The sequence below is a fragment of the Colletotrichum spaethianum genome (genome assembly GCF_022836535.1).
Source record: "Colletotrichum spaethianum MAFF 239500 DNA, contig03, whole genome shotgun sequence".
In the NCBI taxonomy this organism is placed as follows: domain Eukaryota; kingdom Fungi; phylum Ascomycota; class Sordariomycetes; order Glomerellales; family Glomerellaceae; genus Colletotrichum; species Colletotrichum spaethianum.
The window spans coordinates 806805-826884 of NW_026054773.1; the positions used below are offsets into that span (position 1 = coordinate 806805).

Genomic DNA, 20080 nt, shown 5'->3' on the forward strand with positions numbered 1-20080 from the left:
GCCTCAGCCGGGGCGCTGTGCTTCAGCTGCTGGAGATGCGAGTTTAGTGGACGCGTCCCGGCGCGTTTAGTGGGAGGATGTTGGTGGGATGTGCGCCGTGTGACACAATTGTGTTGACAGGTCCCGCCATGCTTCTCTGCAACTCCATGTTTCTCTACAACATTAATTAGATCACTGCGGTTCCTCGAACTCTAGTTTCTCTGATAGTTTCAGTCGGCAATGGCCCCGCCCCCTCGAAAACGCCGTAAAGCGCCTACAAACCCCATCGAGGCGGCGAACCGCAAAACCGACGACCAGTTCATCAAAGACTACCTGCAACCAAGGTTCGTCTCCTATTCACCTGGCACAGCGCCGCGCGATTGATGCGGCATCATCGGACCCAGCATGCTCACCTTGTAATCACTGATGGCTAGTTCAGACTGGACATCGTGGACGCACCCCAAAAGCAGCAAACCCTATGCCCTCTCGCTCAAGTCCTCGTCGGCGCTCGCCCAGCCCGAGCTGCAGGCCTGCTTCGACCTCATTGAGCACACCAGCGGTGCAGACTACCGTGCTTCTAAGGATGGGTGGAAACCATTGAGTAAGTTGAAGGAGATGAGAAGTCCCGAACTAAGGTACATCCTTGTCAAAGAAGCAGTGGCAGCGGCAGGTGGTGACGGTGACGATGGCGAAAAGGCGGACGAGGAGAGCGGCAAGGGGAAAATATGCGGTTTCACGAGCCTGATGCCGACGTTCGAGGAGGGCGACCCCGTGGTTTACTGCTATGAGATTCATCTCATGGAGGAGTTGAGAGGGTGAGTCTTAACATGTCCGCTTCCAAGGTTGGCCACTGGCTCACTGATGGCGTCGCAGCACCGGCATGGGCCGCAAACTCATGGACCACCTCGTCCAGGTGGCGGAGAGCATCCCCATCATCGAAAAGGTGATGCTGACGTGCTTCCTCGCCAACGCCAACGCGCGCGCGTTCTACGAGAAGCTGGGGTTCGAACGAGATGCGATCTCGCCGGTGGAGAGGAAGTTGCGGTTCGGCAAGGTGTTTGTGCCGGATTATCTCATCATGAGCAGGAGGGTGCGCGGCGGGAGTAAGAGACTGAAGGCACAGACCGGTGACGGTGAGAACGCAGAGGATGAGAATGGTGATGCAGCGTGATATGAGTTATGAGATACCCACGTAATTGACGAGTATTAAGAACATGGTAGAATGAATAGTCTCGTGAGTTGCTCAATTAATCATTGTAAGTAAGAGATAATCGACCACGGCGGCTCATGCACGCGGTCGTGTTGGTAGGGAGCCGCAGTCGAGTCTGATAGTTTCTCAGAAACGCCAATAACCAGGATCATCCAAAAAGATGGCCTGAAGGACTCGCCTAAAGGTGAGGCTGAAGTGCATGCCGAACTAAATTAGGCTCACTGGGACAGCTTTCGTCCGGCGTTTTCCCTCCCTCCACACGGGACTTTGGGCAGGGTGCTGTGAGATGAGATGAGATGGCAGGGGATGTGGGTGGTGAGTGACCTGACAGGAAAACCACAGGTCTACTAAAAGGGATGCTGCAGGGTCTTCAACCTAGTTTTGGGGGACGCTTCCATCTTTCACCACAGCAATTGTGGTGTTGAAGGAGCCCCGTGCCAGACTGCCTACTCAAACACCACGCCTCATCTCGATTCCGTGCCGTGTAAAGGTCGCTTCAGCGCGTCTGCCCAGGCGCGACGATCACAGGATAAGCCGGGCGTCTGATCGTCGAGCAACCGCCTGGTTACGAAAGCAGCGACTAGCGGCAGTGGGCAGAGACTCGGCAGCTTCTTGGTCTCCAACACACAATGTCTCTGGAGCTTCCATGGAAAAACCGTTCCACTGCACCGGCACCGATGCCAGCGATGCTCCGACTTCCCACTCATCTCCAACACATGCCAGCGGTTCACCCACAGCGCCGCCCGGGTAACCGATTCGCAGGAGAAACCAGCACCCCTTGCATAGGTACAGACGCCAAACGAGACCGCCAATCGGCCTCGTGAATCACCCCAGTCCCGCCAAGCTCAGCCCTAGGACGCCATCGTCACGTCTAGCATCCCCGTTCACGGGCGTAGGACCCGGGGTCCCAATCACCTTGTTGGCAGTAAGCCACGGAATGGATTTCGTTTCTGGTCCGACAAGCTTTCTTCCTGGGCTGATGCCTATCATATCAAGAGGCTGCTTTGGCTGGACGGTCCGAGTTACACACTGTGGGATGAAAAGGAATCAGGCGTCGTCGGGAGAGAGAGAGAGAGAGAGAGTGAAGGGTTTCGATACGACACAGCCCATTCCATCGTGTCGCGACCCTGAGAAAACGCCAACTGGCGCCGTCTAACAGCCTAGCGTGGGGACTGGAGTGAAGGTCAGCTCTACTACTGAAGCTTGTTCCTCAGCTATGCGAAATGAACTCGCTTGTGTGCGACTCCCCCCATGCATTATACCTCATCCGGCACCCCTTTTAGAGTGCGATCAACCCATCTGCATTCGTCTGCCTCCAGCTGGTTCAGCCGCTGGTCCACGCCCCCGGAGTCCCAAACGTGCGTTTGTTGTCTTATAATTCCCATGCTCCTATATCAGAACACCGTATCCCTCTGAGTTTCATTGCCCAACGTTGACCATCAAAAACCCTGCTGCTGTTGCTTCTGGGGCCTCTGGAATATCTGCATCTCGAACAACTGTCCGTACATACGACTCACTGTTGACGCATCGCCCGCAAGCCACCACGATGGACTACCAACAGCAAGCCCCCATGCAGCCGCACCAGCAACAGCAGCAGCAGCAGCAGCAGCAGCAGCAGGAATACCACCAAGGAGCCAATGTCCAAAACCAAGAATGGCAGTCCGGCCTCATGAACTGCGGGCCCTGCGATACCTGCATGCTGGGAACATGTCTCCCCTGCTTGCGTACGTCCACCCTTGCCTTTCCCCTTCCGAATCCCAGTCAATCGACCTTGGTCACGGCAGCACTAACACGCAACCCCCTCCAGTCCTCGGCAAGACCTCTGAGCGCCTGCGCGACCCCACGATGCAGACCTACGAGGCCATCAACACCGACTGCATGCTCATGTTCGGCATCAACTGTTTCACCGGCTGCGGCTGGGTCTACGCCATGATGAAGCGCGGCGAGATCCGCGAGCGCTTCGGCATCAAGGGCTCCGGCCTGTCGGACTGCTGCGTCAGCTACTGGTGCGGCTGCTGCGCTCTCATCCAGCAGGACAAGGAGGTCCAGGCCCGCATGTCGACGGGGCCCATCGTCCAGGGCTACCAGCCGCAGAAGGAGGGCATGGCCATGCCGCAGCACAACTGAACGTGGCGGGTTTGCTGCGCGAGAGGCGTTCCCGGGAGACGGAAAAGTGATGGTCAAGGCTAGTGAGGCCATCGTGGTTTGGGTTTTTCTTACGTTTGCATTTACAAATATGGGAATGGATATGGTATACCCGTGGGAATGGAGGCTCAGGGGCCGCCAACCCGACAAGGCGAAGGCGGCCGACAGACATAAGCCGCGTACAGGCAATTAACTCTTGTTTTCTTGCTCGAATCGTCGGGATTAATTGAACAACTTGGCTTGATCTATTTCTTGCTCATCTAATCTGTATTCGTCTCTCACAGCATGACTGAGAGCATCTCTCGTTGATCACTTTGGTTTGTTAATGATTCACAATGTCAACTCCAGCAGCACTAACTTCTGGCTAAAAGAATGGAATCTTTCCCGAAGCAGCCTCGTATGATTCTCCTTCATTATCAGAACCTTCTGGCTCGTCGCCCTCTTTTTATAATACATTTGCGCAATGATGACGACCTTTCTTCCCGAAAGATCCAATCCCCCTTTCCCCAGGCGCCTAAGGAGGCTGATACCTGTGGCTTCATGCTATCTTCCTGTAACAACGCTAAAGTAAATCCCCCCCTCTTCTAATAAAAAGAACTGCCCCTAGCTAACTATTTCCAAGGTTTTCCGTAGATGAGGTTCTCTCATTGAGGTGCATGGACCCCGCTATAATATGCCACTCTTCCAGATCCTAGAAAGGTTGTCACTCCCCGATCCCCACAACATGCATCCAAACATCCGCGTTGGCAAGGGCATACGGACCCGTTGAATTTTGTTGGTAAGTTTGTAACTCCGGGCCTCTCCAACTCTCGCATCTGACGGCTGTAAACAGTGGACCAAGGCCTTGTAACGCATGCTGGACATGGTTGTCGGCTGAAGATACCAGCGCATTCACTCTCTTCTATTTCAATACAGTTTCCGGGGTTGCCATTTGATGGCGGACTCAACCGCGGGGAAACCCAGGTCTGGGGCAACCTTTTCGAACACGACGGCCCTGCTCAGAACGAACACGGACACTACCTCAACTGCTTCCTTAACTGGAATCCATACAACGACTAGGATCCTTGAAACGACTGGGATTCATACAACCACATCTGGCGTCTCCATCATCACCAAAACCAATCTCATCGTACCGGGGCCTACCTCAGAGGCACCTGAAGGTAGCAGGGAAGCCTCGACTGGTGCTGTTGTGGGGAGTATCATCGGAGCACTTGCTTTGGTGGGCATACTTCTAGCTGCCGCTGTATACCTCTGGGTTCGGTACAGGAATAAAAGGAAACGAGAAGTCTTACAGACGGATGCTATCAGCCTACTGACTGGACCGGATGGCATGGTTGTGGCTCCATATCGCTGGGTTGCGAGCTCACACGCCCCATCTTCTCACAACGTACGATTACCAAGAGAAAAGGAGGATATTGCCTCGGTAGCTAGGAGTATGCCTCCTCGGAGACCTACGAGAAGCCCAGAGAGGGAAGCAAACCTGACTAAGGGCGGCTGGATTTAGGGGCTGACGGCAATGGGCTTACACCAGACATACGCCCGCGGCACTCGCCCAGAGTGAGTAATGCGGAGGCGGTACGATAGAGGCTAGATTTTATCATTCCATTATCAATCGTATCCAACTCCTCCGATTGTGTTGGTTCAATAGATCAGCATAGATCAGCTCCACAGTCAAGCTAACTCACCAGACCCTTGGTTGTAAGTTCAAGATTGCGGGTGGTTCACTTTGTCAGATATCACTGGAGGCGGTTATATGACTTCGAGCTCGCACCGGACGATGTCACCGAGTGCAAGCAAGCCCATGAGGGTGAAGGAACCATACTCGGTGCCTACAATAGAATCCTGACTGTGAGGTTCGACACCAAAATTGCCTATATTCCAATAGCTACATATAGCGTATATTCCATAGCTCCTGGTATACCAGACGATTGGCAACTGTTTAGAATAACACCTCCAAGTTTTGTAGTTGTATGGTTGTATTATAGAGTTCGGACTAAATGTCGGAAACATCCAAGACACTGGCTATTTCCAAGAGCTGAAGGTGTATGAGGACAAGACTGAACCTAAAGACATTATTTTTGTATATTAGAACAATGGAAAGACTTTAATAAACGAATAGACTAAGTTATAGCCTTAGGACTGAAATTTCAAATGTACACGGTTGTATCGGAAGTGGTGTCATACCTGGAACTGGATGCGTGACACTAGGGCGGCACTGTTGGCATTGGAATACGTTAAGAGACTGCTTAACGGCTATGATAGAAGAAGACGATGGAGAAGCGACCTTGAGTCCAGAAAAAGTCCGTGACGGCACTTTAAGGCGTGGATCAGTCGTCCGTGGCGGCGGCGGCTGGCTTGCTGCAAAGAAGATGCACTCTTTGTAGCTTTCGAGGGTCTCATGACTACTTCTAGGAGTTCTTCTGATAAAGACCCTCCGTATAACAAGGGCCCAGAAAGCAAACAAGAGAAACGGTTCGGATGTTCGCCTAGACGAAATCTGAGCTCGTTTCGCTCATGAGATTATGATGATGAAATACTCTTAACTCATCGCGTTCAATCTCACCAGACCACTCTTTTTGGCTAAAATGTACATCCGGCGTGTGTAAACGCCCCGCCGGACTTTTAGTTCAAAAGGCGTCCCAGATTTGTCCCGAGTCTATCGTCTCACTTGCGAACCCGTTCACAGTGACCTCTTGTCCAACTTCACCGACTGGCCGGCTTGATCGAAACTGAGCGGATCGCGCCCGAGAAGGATGTCAATCATGACCCCGGTCTGAACTAGTGCCAAACAGCACGTCAGAAGACCACATAGCTGCGTGTTAAAAGGAGAGTAGTCCGCGTGGACGGCATAAACGGTGGGCATCGCGGGCAGAGACCATCCCGCGATGTAGCAAAACGGCAATATCGGCAGGACGAACACGCTCCGCCAGCCGTTGAACCACTCCCGATACCGGTACGTCAGGGCAATGCCCAGGAAGACGGCCGACACATTGCAGAAGGCCCACCAGCACGGGAACATGGCGAACAGAACCAGAGGCTGGTGGCCGTAGTAGAGGTAAAGCCCGCCGTAATTGAGCAGGCAATCTTCTAGGACGAGGTCGAATAGACATGCGAGACCCAAAAGGGCCCAGAGGGTCTTGGTGCTCACCCCGCGCATCAGGGCGCCGAAGATGGTGCATCCCAAGACCGCACCAAAGGACCACCATATAATGCCGACGTAGACGTCGAACTCGCGACACAGGAAGATGAACATAAGCTGCGATGGGTCGTGGGACTAGGCCCAGTAGCAGTTGGCGAGGTAGTTATCCACTGCCTCAGGGAGGACGCAGGTCGCCGCGCCGAGGGTCAGCGCTATCGGGACTGCCGAGGACCAGCGTTTGCTTTCCCGGAGAGAGATCAGAACGAAGGTCAGGCAGAGGCCAAGGAGAACTGTCGAGACGATGTTTACATGGTTGGCATCGTGTGCGAAGGCATCGTTTGGAGGAGCGACGGTGCGGAAGGTTTCTTGAAGTGTTACTTTAACTTGGGCATTCTGGGCCAGGGCTATTGTCAAGGCCGATAGGAATATGGCGAACAGTGGACGCCAGAGAGTCTTCTCCATGATTAAAGTGCTGATATTGTGAGGGAATAGATGTAGGAGACTAGGAATTGAGTTGCTCGAGACTAGTACATAGCTTCGAGCATTTGACACTTACACGGGACGAGCAAAGACACGGCTTATATTTCTTTATCGATGCTGCTGAGACAATGTCTGCGTGTTCCGAATTTGGCAAGTCGGGACCGACTACCTTAGGGTAGAGCCGGGGTTTGTGTGTCAGAGCGATCCATGCCTTCCCCAGGCAATGGAACCATTTCCATAAACTTCGCCACAGTCCACCAAATCAATCCACTACACACACAGAAACAGCACTCCGACGATCTAGAGGGTTACTGATACTTCCGAGTCAGAGTGCGGAAGAGCCCGGAGAAGGTTCTGGGTAAGGGTCTACGGAACCCAGTTGGGCACTTCGGGGCTGAGGTTTGGCTAGTGGTAATACAAACTCTTTCTTCTATTACCGTATTTACCTGATGAATACCAAGCCATGACGTTCTTTTAATGGTGCTGGTGGTTTAAAAGAGAGGCCCAGACTTTATCTTAGTACCGGTGTTATTTATGTCTCGTCACATTGTGGGATTTCATAATGGAGCCTAGTTCATATGGAAAAAAGTGAGACATAGCGCAGCGTGGGCAGCATCAGTCGGGCATGCCAAGGGCTGAAGCACAGTTCAACACACTTTCAACCCCAAGGCAACACCCGCTTCTGATTGATTGCATGTCTTGGACCACACCCGCCAGTCAAGCGATCAACGCCTGGCGATGCATGACGGGAACAGTTGCACAGTTGGCGGGGCAGGGTCACGAGTGCAACGCTGGATCCGCGGCGAGCCGATGCCGGTGGATGATCGCGATACCTAGGTACCTAAGCCAGTAAAGTGGATCCAGGGTGCTTAATCAGATGATCTGATAAGATCAAATTCTCTCACCTGGTCCAAGCCGCTCACTCATTTACTTTGACTTTCCGAAATCCCACCATACTTTTTTCGCCCAAAATCCCCCCCCCCTCGCCTCCCGTGTGTTTGAGATCGGCAACTTTCGATCTCTGCACGTCTCCCTGCGACACCACACCGGGAGCCTACGCCTTCATCACGGTCGGTCATCTTTCGCCCTCCATCGATGCGAACCCCTCCATCTCGACCGTGAGAATGCGCGCTCCCTTGTCGTCGTCATCGTCGGCCCCGCGCCCCGCGGCGCACCGGGCCCTGCTGTCGATGCTCATCGCCGCACTGTGCCTCTTCGTCAACCCAGCCTTGGCGCTCGTGGGATCCGGCGGCGTCTGCTTCGACTCCTGTTCGTACACTCTCCGCGCGCCGCGCTTCAACGATACCCAGTCGTACAATGGGACTATGCCGGCAAAGTCAAAGCTCATCGCCTCATGCGAGAGCCGCCTGCACATCACGTCGCTGTACCTCTGCGCCGACCTGCACTGCGACCTGACGCACCGTGTCGCCGGGCTGAGCGACCTCAACCACACCTGCCAGACGTACATGAACTCTTCGCTACCGCCGTTTGAAATCCTCGCCAACTATTCGAGCGAGGAGATTGCCGGCCTGAGAAGGCTCACCCAGGAAGAGAGCGTCGAGACGACTGTCTTGAATGAAGTCGTCTTGCCTGCGGATTCTTTCTATCAGATTTGGGCCGACACGCTCGTACGACCCCTCTCTCTTGCGATCTGCATCGCTCATGACTGACGCATCTCCAGGACTCTGTCGAGTACACCTACGGATATCATTACAGATATGGGTTCGTACTGGCTTCTACTCGTTTTGGCCGCCGTCTCTAACCATCGTGCCAGCCTCTACGTGATTGTCTTCTGGTTCATTGTGATCGCCGTCGGGCTAGGGTCTCGTCTCATCTCTGCCATCGGAAACCTCCAAAAGCGGGAATACAATCCGCGCAACACACCGAGCATCTACCACGCGTCCGCCCTGTGGCTCAAGCGGTACATCACCGTTCCTGCCACCTTCGGATACCGTTGTTCGCAGAATCTAGGCTGGTGCACGATACCGCCTCGTGTCCAGAGTCTCACCATCTTGGCCTTCATCATCGTAAACATATTCTTTTGCGTCCATGGCTACATCATCTTCCCGGACACATGTAGTAAGTGAGATCATGTAGCATTATGGTGTATACCAGCTTACGCCCCCTAGCTGGCCCAAGGTTTACCACCTAGTGTGGCGTTATGTCGCCGATAGAACCGGCATCATCTCTTTTGCCAACTTTCCCATCATCTGGCTGTTCGGCATGCGAAACAACCTGCTCATGTGGGTGACCGGCTGGGACTTTGGAACGTACAACAACTTCCACCGCTGGGTTGCCCGTGTAGCGACGGTCCAGGCCGTGATCCATTCCGTCGGTTACGTCGTCCTTGTCTTCGATGGTAAGCTCCGCGTACCCTTTCCGCGGCACCACAAATATCTGACAGGTCTCTCTAGACGGCGACTGGGCGTACTTCATGTCCTGGTGGAAGGTTATGTTCTGGTGGGCGGGCTGGTTTGTAGGTTCTGGGATACCATACTCCACGTGATGCTCGCTGACAGAATAAAGGCAACGTTTGGCATGGTCGCTCTTCTCGTAGCGTCGGTGTATTGGATGCGACGGAAGCAGTACGAGCTGTTCCTCATTCTTCACATTCTTCTATCTATCCTTACCCTCATCACCATGCTTGGGTACGTTGCTCACATCATTACCTGTTGCCCCGCTTGATGCTGACAATGCACAGCCATGTCTCCATTTTCAAGGGAGAGTATGATATCCTATTCTGGGTACCTTTCTACAGCTGGATAGGCGATCGTGTGCTGCGCATGGCGAGGACGCTTTCCTTCAACCTAAGGTTCTGGAATACCTTCGCTCTCGCGAGCTACGATGCAAACTCCAACATCATCCGCCTGAGCATCCCCTACTCCACCAGCTTCTACGAGCCGAAGCCGGGCACCTACTACTACCTCCACGTCCTTAGCGACAAGTGCTTTTGGGAAAGCCATCCTTTCACCATGGCCTGCACGACAACAAACATGCACGTGCAAAGGAAGTCATCCTGCGAGCAGACACCTCTGCTTGTCGCGGGCGAACAGGACCAAGAACCCATGTCCGAAGTCGCGCTTGAGCCGAAGAGAGGCGAACCCTCAATGACTTTCCTGATCCGCCCATACGACAGCTTCACCGCTCGCCTCCGCGAGGACGCCGCCGCCGCATGGCCCCGCCCTGCACGTCTCCGTGTCCTTGTCGAAGGGCCTTACGGTCACACGCAACCCTTCAACCAATTCGATGACCTGCTCTTCATAGTTGGAGGCAGTGGCGTCGTGGTGCCAGTGGCACATCTCGCCGAGCTCACAAAAGCCGGTTCGAGAGCGAGGTCGATCAAAATCATCTGGGCCGTTCGCGAGCTAAGCTTTGCCGTGGATGTGCTGAGACAAGACTTTGAGGACGCGTTCGATAGTGGGAAGCTTTCTGTCGATATCTATGTCACGCAGCACAGCCTCGCGTCCAACGCCGTGCGACCGAACGACTGGCCGGAGCAGGTTCGCTTGCTCCACGGCCGGCCGGATGTACGTGAGGAGGTGCAGGACGCCGCAACGGGAGCGGGCAAGGCTAGTCTTGCCGTCGTCGCGTGTGGGCCGGCTGTCATGGCCGACAGTGCGAGGAAATCCGTTGTCGAGATGCTTGACCGCGGATGGTCAAGGATTGAGTATTTTCAAGAAAGTTTCAACTGGTGAGCGATATTGGATAATGATCTAAACTTGAATTCACTTTAGATATAGAGCGATAGACTATGCATGAGATGACGCCGGGCGTTTGGGATATATCGGGGGTTTTTTTTTACACCATATACTACATGAACATTATGGATTCGACTATTCGCCGTTGGCATGATCCGTCTTTTGCTTCTTGTGCTTAACATCTACCACTTCCTCCTCCATCTTTTCACTCTTCTCATCCAGGCCGCTCCATTTGGGCTTTCCATCAGGCAGGTCGACGACTCTTTGGCCGTAAAAGATGTGCATCCTGAGAATTGGTCAGCGTCGTCACTCGCGTAACTCTTATCACGGGGCTTGAGACGACCAACGGGTAAGACTTACTGGACTTCAAAGTTCTTGCGCTTCTGCTCGCCATCAAAGTGCAACAACCCGGGGAACAGCAACACCATGTTCCGGCCCTCGTCCATGATGCGGCTGCCGCAGAATCCGCAGCTGACTTTGCAGGGTAGATCGTGGCCCTGGAGGTTCTTGCCGGAGGAGTAAAAGACCAGACCGTCCACACCCTTCTCAAAGGCAAGATCTTCCTTGTGGAAGATGGCGGCCCATTGGAATGGTGCGCCTGGTATTGTCAGCATTAGGGCCATATCATGATATTGGCAAAAAGAGAAAAGGAGACTAACCATGCATCTTTTGGCAGTCCTTGCAATGGCAGTACTTGGACGCCAACGGCTTCTCTTTCTGGAGCCAGTACGACACCTGACCGCACTGGCACGCGCCGCGGATCTTCTTCTGAAAGTTGTCGCCGTCGGGGTGGGCTTTGCCGGGGGGCACGTACGGGGCCTGGGTCTTCCAGTCCTCGTCCTTGCTGTTCGCCGTCGTCTGGACCGAGTTGGTTTCCGCCTGCTTCGTCATGTTGGCGGCGGAGGAGTGGATGTGGTGGTGATGGTAGTGCTGGCACGGAGACGGAGACGTCGAGCAGTGAGAGTGTGCAGAGTTGGAGGCCGGGATGTATCTCGACGGTGAAGGTGATGTGGATGTGGTCTTTTGCCTGGAGAATGCAATTGACAGCGGAACGTGATGCGAGGCTCGGAGGTTTTGTTGCTGTCGTAGTATAGACGATCTGACTGAGGGCAGCCGCAGGGCCCAATGACGCGCTGGTGATGACATCACGAGAGGGTAATTGATGATGCCTTTATTGCGGTGGAATAAGAAAAGCCCGCACGGTCGCGTTTTTTACAAAATGCCAAAGAGGAAAGGGGTGGAAAAGCCACAAAAGCGACTGACGATCGATGGGGGAAACGTGGATTTGATGTGTAACGGTCGTGCCAAGCGGTCCGGGTATTATTTTTGTTCCTGGTGTCAAGAGTATTAGTCGGGGGGGCGGGACGAGCTGGAACTATCTACCCGCACGAAATCTAAGCCGTTTGTGCTAAGTACCGTAGTCTATGACACTAGACTTCGTGTATGCTTCTTTTGACATCATGATCGAGTGCTTCCGCATGTTGAATGATCCCATCACCTATCCAGGGGCAGCTGAGCGGGAGACGGGGAAGGGATGAACGGGGGGCGCTTGGACTGGCGCTGGTCGAGATGTCATTGGGGCATCATCGATCGGATCGGTTTACCCCACAGACTCCAGGCGAATCGGAAAAAGAGGATCCCCTGACGATCGACTTCATTCTTGACTTTGGACGCACGTGTAGCTGTCAATTAGGGTAAGGCAGCACGTGCCAGTTTTTGTTTATTTGAGTCCATCGGGGACCTGCAACGTCTACACTTTCTCCCAGGAGACATTGAAGGGCAATCTGGACGCTTTCACTGATGTAGACGTAGGGGAGTTGTGTTGAGACAAGGACAATTAGGTTACCGGCCATTCTGCACTATCGCTGTTTGCGGCATGGCATACATGATGACTCTGGCATATTTCCCGCCAAATGCAGCAGACGTGCAAGATATCTCCGACAGGCTTGTAGATCAGATTCGTTACATTCAACCATGACATGGCATCTGGGAATCTCAATGATAATCATGGTAATCATGGTAGGAATATTAAGAGGCAATGAGTAGATCACTTGCGTGTTTCTCATAAACTGGTCGAAACAACGACTAGTAGATGGTTACCTAGGCTGGCATAGAGTTGTCCCCGAAAAGACTAATAAGTGGTGGCCGCTTGTAATCCATATAGCTCAACGGGTATTGGTGGGAGTCCTCATACGTACCAACCAACATATTGATCTTCTCATACTTCCATCCCACGTATCTATCCGTACATCCCTTGACGTCGGGATACATACCATCGTCCGAGCCAGGCGATTCATTGTCGAAAGCGCCGTCGATTACCACAACCACGACGTTGTAAAGCAAGCGCATACGTCGGTCCTGCATCTCAAAGTAATCTACCGATACGCTAGCCAACGTATCGAGGCACTTGCGGTCCACGTAAAGGCAATGCTTGAACCTTGGTAGCCATTTCACCCCAGAATTGGTAGCGCCATGGCCGTCACGCTCTTCGCTACGGCTAGTGCACCAAAGACTAGAGTGCCGTCGCACGTCGGCCTTGGATGCACCGTCGAGTACAGCCCGATCAGAAATCACCGGCCCTTGCTGTCTTAGTACTTCATCACAGACGGGTGGAAGGTCCGGCTTACAGTCCATATACTACTCAAGAAGTACGTCACCGCCTGTGTGCACAAGGGAATCGTTTGCAGCAAGCCGGAATGCCTTAAGATAGCGTTCCCACGCCGCCTCGTCGTCGTATGTTGTGCGGTACACAACAAACCCCCAGCGGTGGAAGCCCGATCTCTTCATACTAAACGCTATCGAGGCAAGCGGAGTTTCAAACCCAGGGGAAACTTTGATGTCTTTGAGCGTAACGCTGTAGGATACAGCATCTGTACTAGCTGCTGGTTCGGTTGGGCGGTCGTCTTCCTGAAATAGCGCGAGTGACTAAGGACTGAAGATACTAACCGCCAGTGGTTGGAAATATTTTCAGAGGCAGTTATACTATGATGGCTGTGCCGCAAACCACATGTTCAAGAAGCTGGCGTTGGTTACCAACAGCGCAACTGCCTACGTCTGATGGAGTGCTAGGTGGTTTGCCAAGATTATTGAGTGGACCACAATGCTTGTTTCCGGGCACGTTGGACATGACCCCGGCGACAGGTGCAGGGTTTCCAAGCTTCCTTTTTGATCATGGACATAGTTCCATGAGGAGGGGAGAAATCAATTTGGCATTGCGCCGTTGAATTTTTTAACTGAAAGGGTTTTAAATTCGTTTAGGAAAATCTGCCAAATAATTCGTTGACTTCTGGCTCAGTTGATAAAAGCCCTTTCATCTAACCTCAGATCCATGGTGGGGCATCAACCACTCACTGATCGAAACGGGATCAACAGCGAATTTCTGATCGCTGTAGGCAATGGTGGCATGATTCACGTATCGAATGTGAACTACAACCCTTGTAGATTCCTTTCCAGCAGAAGTAGCAAACTACGAACTTACGACCTGCAATAATACCTGATTACCCTCTCACCCCGCTCACCCAGCTCGTGCAACCTTCGGACGGTCGGTGATCCGGACGCACCTGAGAAACGTGGTGGCAGTATGGTCATCCCTCTCAGTATGCGAATCACTAAAACAGCACCTCCTGACAATCGATCCTATTATCAACTTGGACGCACGGGTACTGTGTAATGGAGTAAGTCATCTTGTATCGGAACTGGACTCTTGAAATCTAGGGCTCCCTCAGTTCTGTTCTAGCTTCTCCCAAGTCTGAGCGATTGACCAATACTGATATTGAAATTCTTATGTTCTTGAAATCCAGCAAATGTGGCTCACTCATATAATCTACTAAAGCTCATAAATCAACTTTTTGGCTTGTCCCTAAGGTATCTTCCTGTTGCACCGTACCTTAAGTCCCTTGTTTTGTAGTCTGGTGTATTGCTTGGTCAAGAACCATCTGGAATTTGGTGTATTCTTCCTTTTGTACAGCCCATATGGCTCTCATCCAGCTAATGGCATTGAATAGACGCTTGGTAACATACAGTTGCCTAGACTGTAGTATCACTGAACGTCGCACTCCGATACTCCAGCTTGGTGTGTGGTCGCCAATCCTTCCTCCCAGAGTCATTTGTATGTCCTTATTCCCGGGATAACACCACCAAGCCAACAGACGTAATTTTGAATGCCAGCCTTCATTTTCCCGATGCCAACTTGCCTGAAACATCTCCCCAGGCTAGATCCGATAATTCGATTAGAAAGGGTGACCGTCTTTTACTTCCCGCATCTCTTCGTCTTCTTGACCTTCTTGGTCTTGGTGGCTGAATTATACAAATGAGCCGTCCTTGGAGCGCAATGAAGTATCTCAGTGATGGTAGGAGTACTGCTGAGGTATCTTTCGAGCATGATTGGAGGACTCTTGACCCTCAGATCACTACACTTGTCAGCTGGCTATTCTTATGATGCAGCCTCAATTTCAGCCTTACAGATTTTCTTCTGTGACGGCTGCCGAGGCACTGGTCTTCGGAGACATTGCAGATTAGTGTCTCTTTTTAGCTCCGCTGAGCAAAAGTTACCAAATTTCCTCGTCAGATCATTACTGAGCCGCAGCAATAACGAATGGGTGTTGTGTAAAAGGCTCATTGCGTAGTTTAATTGCGAGACCCGACTTTCTTGACAATTTAAACAATTTTCACGGTGGTGCAAGCGTGCTTTCGTATCCTAAATGAAGAGCGGCCATGATACTCTCACAAAGCACAACGCTATCACACCAGCAACCGACTAGCTTTGGATCATGAGCACGCTCTCATACCAGCAGAAGCACCAGTACTCTTTGAAGAGCTAAATACCACACCTGTGCTTTCGATCGTGATTGGCAAGCCTTTTCAGGCATAACGTCGTTCGGAGGTATCCCGGACGAATAGGGTGTAAAAGCACACCTGTGCTTATCAGCGCAGCCTGACTTGGCACTTGGATGTTCCTCCTCTATTCCGGATCGCAACCCTTTTTCGATCTTCCCTTCGGACTGTTCCCTTCGTAAGAGTATTATCGATTTTTTTGCCAAAAGACTTGTCAGAGTTTATGCAGTGAGAAATCCATTCAACTGATTGGACTCTGCTCTCAGGAATCTTTTCTTCCGCCGCCTTTCTCACTTACATAGGCTCACGATGCCGTCCGCCTGGACCCAAACAACTATATCTAACTCCGAAAACGAAGAGCACTGGGTATTGAACGAAGAATCAGTCTATCAACCTAACAATCAACGAAGGAGAGCTAGGATAAGGGATGAAGCAGGAATATTGAACACTACCGGAGGCAATTGGGAAACCGACTTTGATGGCCAGAACGAGATTCTTGTTCCTAGACTGAAGGACTCAGACCCAGCCGACTGGTCGACAGACGCGACCCGTCTATTGCACCATCAAGCCACGGCTGAAGTAACTGAACCGGCTCTTCAAATTTTCAAGGATACAGCCGATGAGAACGACAACCGCTCAACTGGCGACTCCGATCTGCAAAGTGTTCACACCATTCTTCCCAACCTAGGTAAGAAAGACGTTTAATTGAAAGACGAAGTAAAGCAATGTCGCTGACCTTTGTGCAAAATCACAGAAAACTCTTCAAAGATCAACGATCCCATTCTTCAATCCAACGTGGGATCTGCCAACCCAACGCAGCCTGACGCTTACTATGGCTCGTTCGATTTCCTACAGTGGGATGTTGGACATTCGTGGGATTTGGGGCTTTCGTGGGACGAATTCCATCCGGGAATACTATCCGCCTCTTGGGTTTCGCCTTCGGATTCCAATATGCAAGCTCCATCTCTGACGGAGACTTCGACAATAGCTACGATAGTTCCTTCGTCACACAATTCCAACTCCCCACGATTCGAATTACCAAGAATAACTCACGATGGAGCATCGCAAACGGTTGTTAGTGGTACCCAGTGGGAAACCGATACTAGGGCACTAGTGTCGAGGAGTTTGCAGTTGAGAATGGGCCGGAAGTGAGTTTCCACTACCGCCGAGAAGGTTGTCGAGAAAAGAGAACTAGATACTGATCATCTTCAGACAAAGATCATACAAATCTCGATGCTTTGAAAGATGGCCCCACAGAGAACGACCAAGAGATACTCGAAAGCAAAACCAAGCGTATCAACGCTTCGCTGAAGAGTGGACCCCGGCCACGTCACGGTCCAGTTCTGTCGACACTTCCAGCCTAAGCACTCAGGATTATCGACTGCCATCTTTCCTTTTGGGCACCTCGAACAGTCATGTGGATTCCTACATTCCTGGACTTAACCTCTTGGACCAAGCGAATGTATGGTGTGGTCCTTTCATGGAGCAGTCAAAAGTTGGTTCTGAACAGCAAGGTGGTCATGACAGCAACAGTCCTATGCGATGTCAGACACCATTGTCTATGGATGACTTTGAATCCAAGCAAACAAATACGTTATACTCGAGAGACTCTGGCTACGAGTCCATCCAAAGCCCCTCGGGCAACTCAATTGTTCAACAATGGGATTCCCGCTTGGATATGGATGTCGCTCAAGGAGTAGAACACCTCGAAGATTGTCAAGAGTCGGACTGTGCTACCTGCAAGTCGGTCTGCAGCCGGCAATGTGTCTTGGATATTTCGAACCAGATTTTTCGTGAACTCAAACCGTACTTTGACTCGAGAAGCTACACGATTCTGCACGTTGTGCTTCCTCGGCTGGCTGAGGCTTTCTCGGTCAAGTTGCGTAATAATCCTCCGGTCAAAGAGACTAAAGGTGAGACATATTTCGCCAACACCCACCAGCAGTGAGTAATTCTGAGAATCATGAGCGAGGGCCAGTCTCCAAATTTTCAGAAGCTAATTGCCATCTCACTAACAGGAGAATTTCTCAACAAGTGCTGGATCTTCTTTTACAATTCTGCGCGAACCTTGGGGATAGCCAGAAACCTGTCAAAGACGCCATGTCAGTTGCCGATAAAGTAGCTATGTGGACAAGGAAAGCCTCACCAGCGAGGGGTTCAATGCCCATCGAGAAGTGCTGTATACAGAAGGTCTCAGTAGGCACTCAGGGCGAAGATATGGAACATTTAGAGCTACATCCTCATGTGAAGGAAATCGTCGAAAGCAATGCGTATCAATGGCTGATATCAAATCTACGCAGAGAGTTGTCATACGATTGGGAACTTGATCTTGCAGACATTACAGGATCTACCCAGCCCATCCGTCAAGCAATATGGGACGCATTCCCTCCGTTAGGAACTGGCGGTGTCGAGACACTCCCCATCTTCAATGCAAATTTTCGTATTGTAGGATGGAACTTGTCTGAGAAGTTCGACCTTGGATGGTTCACATCAAACGCTGCAGAGCCGCATGCCTTTTTTGAGTCACTCATCATTACCCCGGCAGGCGGGTCTCAAGCCTCGACTATCAAGCAATACATGAAACAGATGTGGCCTTCAAGTTGGCAAGACGTTCTCCATCTGTTCCAGGCCATCATTCAAAAAGCCTATGAAGAGGTCCAAATTGGTAAGGTCCCAGCCTTCGCCTAGGCCAAGGTCAGAAAGTGAACTAAAACAAGGTACTAACAAAGCGATAGCACTTCCAGAAGATGGAAAAATGCACGCCAGTCGTGATGGAAACGACCTGATTATCACGGTTCAAGGGCATGCCCATATTGCCGCTGAGTATGGCGATCAACTTGCTTGGCTTACAGCTGCCATGCTTCATCCCCATGAGAATCACATTTTTTACTGTATGCCTCATATAACAGTCCACACAGATTATTTAGTGAACAATAACCCACAACCTTTGGGCCAGCCGACATCAAGGACCTTTGCATTAGATGCAGAGATTCTTAGACCAGATACACGATTTTCGCCAGTGGGGCGCTGGGAGACTCTGTTGGGGGGCAAGTTTGCGGTCGTCTTGGGATATCCGACTTTAAGTCGACCGGGCGGTTATCCTGGCCTCGAGGTCTCTCTGAAAGTAATCTTCAGAATGCTCGAAACACCTGCTATAATCATTGAAGATGGTCGAGCTTTCATTCGTGGGTCAGAAAGAGCTCTGGTACTCACTAAGCAAGGAGATGGTATCTTCCTCTGGCATTGGCTCCAAGAACCCAGCAGATATGCCTGCCAATGTGGCTCTGCTGCATCACAGAATCCGGGTGGAAGGGTTTGCTCTACCAACCTTCGCGAATTACAAACGGCCCGTCACATAATCGGTCAATGCGATGACGGCATAGTCATTCGTCAGCGTAAGGTTGTCTTCTATTCTGCAAAAATACTCGTCACAGCTGACATGGCTACTGAAACCAGCGAATAGTTCAAGAGATGAATTTGCTTGTGGGAACTACCAGAGCACATGCAGCAGCCATGATCGCGGCAGGGCACCGACACCAGACCCTGATTCGCTACTTGCAGAACAGACCAGTCAAGCCAACACTATCCTATCATCGGGTCTCGCTGAAGAAATGGTCGTATCAGCCTTCGGAGCTGATTCTACCTTACGTCCAAACGCACCATCACCGAGCAGCAGCACCTGCTTTGGAGAGTCATGTGGCGAATCTAGCACAGAATCTTCGCTGGATTCTTATCTGCTCTCTATGTCGGATCCTTCAGAAGAGTTTGAGCCTTTGGAAGATACCGATCCACGCGTCGTGGTCCTTAAAGCTATAGCTTCTCGCCTGGTATTGGAATCTCGTAGCGTTGGCAAAGGAGAGGCTCCAACGACCGCAAATACCCCACGGTCGAAGACAACATCCATTCCTCAGGTGGTTGAGACTTTGCCAAAGTCGACACAGGAATGCCGAAAGAGAAAGCACCCTGATCAAGAAAATGAAGACTCAGACTCAGAATTTTCTCCTAAACGGCCCTCCAAAAAGCTGAACGCTGAGCCTGGGCCCGTTCAACACTTCGCCTGTCCCTTTTGGAAACTAAATGCCACGAGGTATCCCAAATGTTTCCCCCTCAAACTCGTTCGAATACGAGATGTCAAGCAGCATCTTGGGAGACAACATACACCTAATTATTACTGCGATCGGTGTTCGTCAATCTTCAAATCTGATTCTGAACTTCGCGAGCATGTTTCTCAGGACGCAGGGCTGTTCTGTGCCCCTTCCGCGACTCTGGAAGGTATATCGCGTCGACAAAAAGCAGAGCTTACTCGTAAATCGGACCCAAAGCTCTCCCCTGCAGAACAGTGGTTTGTGATTTGGGGGATTGTATTTCCGGGTCACGGAAGGCCAGCCTCCGCCTACATGGACGCCGGAGTGGCCGAAGACGTTTACTTATTTCGAGACTATTGTCGCATCCATGGAGAAGCTGTTCTGGCAGAGGAATTTGAGGCTACGGGTATGACAGGGATGATCTCATTAGTTGACGAAGAACTACAGAGGCTCATGAGAAGAGTCTTGAGTGAAGGCTTTGACATACTCTTGCAGAGATGGCTTTCGAATC

The 20080-nt window shown here is 51.6% G+C and overlaps 6 protein-coding genes across 6 annotated transcripts; 3 read left to right on the forward strand and 3 right to left on the reverse strand.

The window, feature by feature from the left end:
- Positions 1 to 219: 219 nt before the first annotated feature.
- On the forward strand, positions 220 to 1150 carry ColSpa_01713 (N-alpha-acetyltransferase 40; the record flags this gene model as incomplete). Its single annotated transcript, XM_049267925.1, has 3 exons — positions 220 to 323; positions 414 to 794; positions 853 to 1150. The coding sequence occupies 3 exons, from the start codon at positions 220 to 222 to the stop codon at positions 1148 to 1150; spliced, it is 783 nt and encodes a 260-aa protein (XP_049123882.1).
- Positions 1151 to 2735: 1585 nt separating this feature from the next.
- ColSpa_01714 (protein PLANT CADMIUM RESISTANCE 1) lies at positions 2736 to 3316 on the forward strand (the record flags this gene model as incomplete). The annotated part of the gene is made up of 2 exons (XM_049267926.1): positions 2736 to 2913; positions 2997 to 3316. The coding sequence occupies 2 exons, from the start codon at positions 2736 to 2738 to the stop codon at positions 3314 to 3316; spliced, it is 498 nt and encodes a 165-aa protein (XP_049123883.1).
- Positions 3317 to 6014: 2698 nt separating this feature from the next.
- ColSpa_01715 (uncharacterized protein) lies at positions 6015 to 6587 on the reverse strand (the record flags this gene model as incomplete). Its single annotated transcript, XM_049267927.1, has 1 exon — positions 6015 to 6587. The coding sequence occupies one exon, from the start codon at positions 6585 to 6587 to the stop codon at positions 6015 to 6017; it is 573 nt and encodes a 190-aa protein (XP_049123884.1).
- Positions 6588 to 6608: 21 nt separating this feature from the next.
- ColSpa_01716 (uncharacterized protein) lies at positions 6609 to 6935 on the reverse strand (the record flags this gene model as incomplete). Its single annotated transcript, XM_049267928.1, has 1 exon — positions 6609 to 6935. The coding sequence occupies one exon, from the start codon at positions 6933 to 6935 to the stop codon at positions 6609 to 6611; it is 327 nt and encodes a 108-aa protein (XP_049123885.1).
- Positions 6936 to 8077: 1142 nt separating this feature from the next.
- Positions 8078 to 10648, forward strand: ColSpa_01717 (ferric/cupric reductase transmembrane component B; the record flags this gene model as incomplete). Its single annotated transcript, XM_049267929.1, has 7 exons — positions 8078 to 8581; positions 8635 to 8675; positions 8728 to 9032; positions 9106 to 9312; positions 9368 to 9429; positions 9480 to 9601; positions 9655 to 10648. 7 exons carry the CDS (start codon positions 8078 to 8080, stop codon positions 10646 to 10648), a joined length of 2235 nt encoding a protein of 744 aa, XP_049123886.1.
- Positions 10649 to 10786: 138 nt separating this feature from the next.
- On the reverse strand, positions 10787 to 11542 carry ColSpa_01718 (uncharacterized protein; the record flags this gene model as incomplete). The annotated part of the gene is made up of 3 exons (XM_049267930.1): positions 10787 to 10937; positions 11012 to 11249; positions 11311 to 11542. 3 exons carry the CDS (start codon positions 11540 to 11542, stop codon positions 10787 to 10789), a joined length of 621 nt encoding a protein of 206 aa, XP_049123887.1.
- Between the last annotated feature and the right edge of the window lie 8538 nt (positions 11543 to 20080).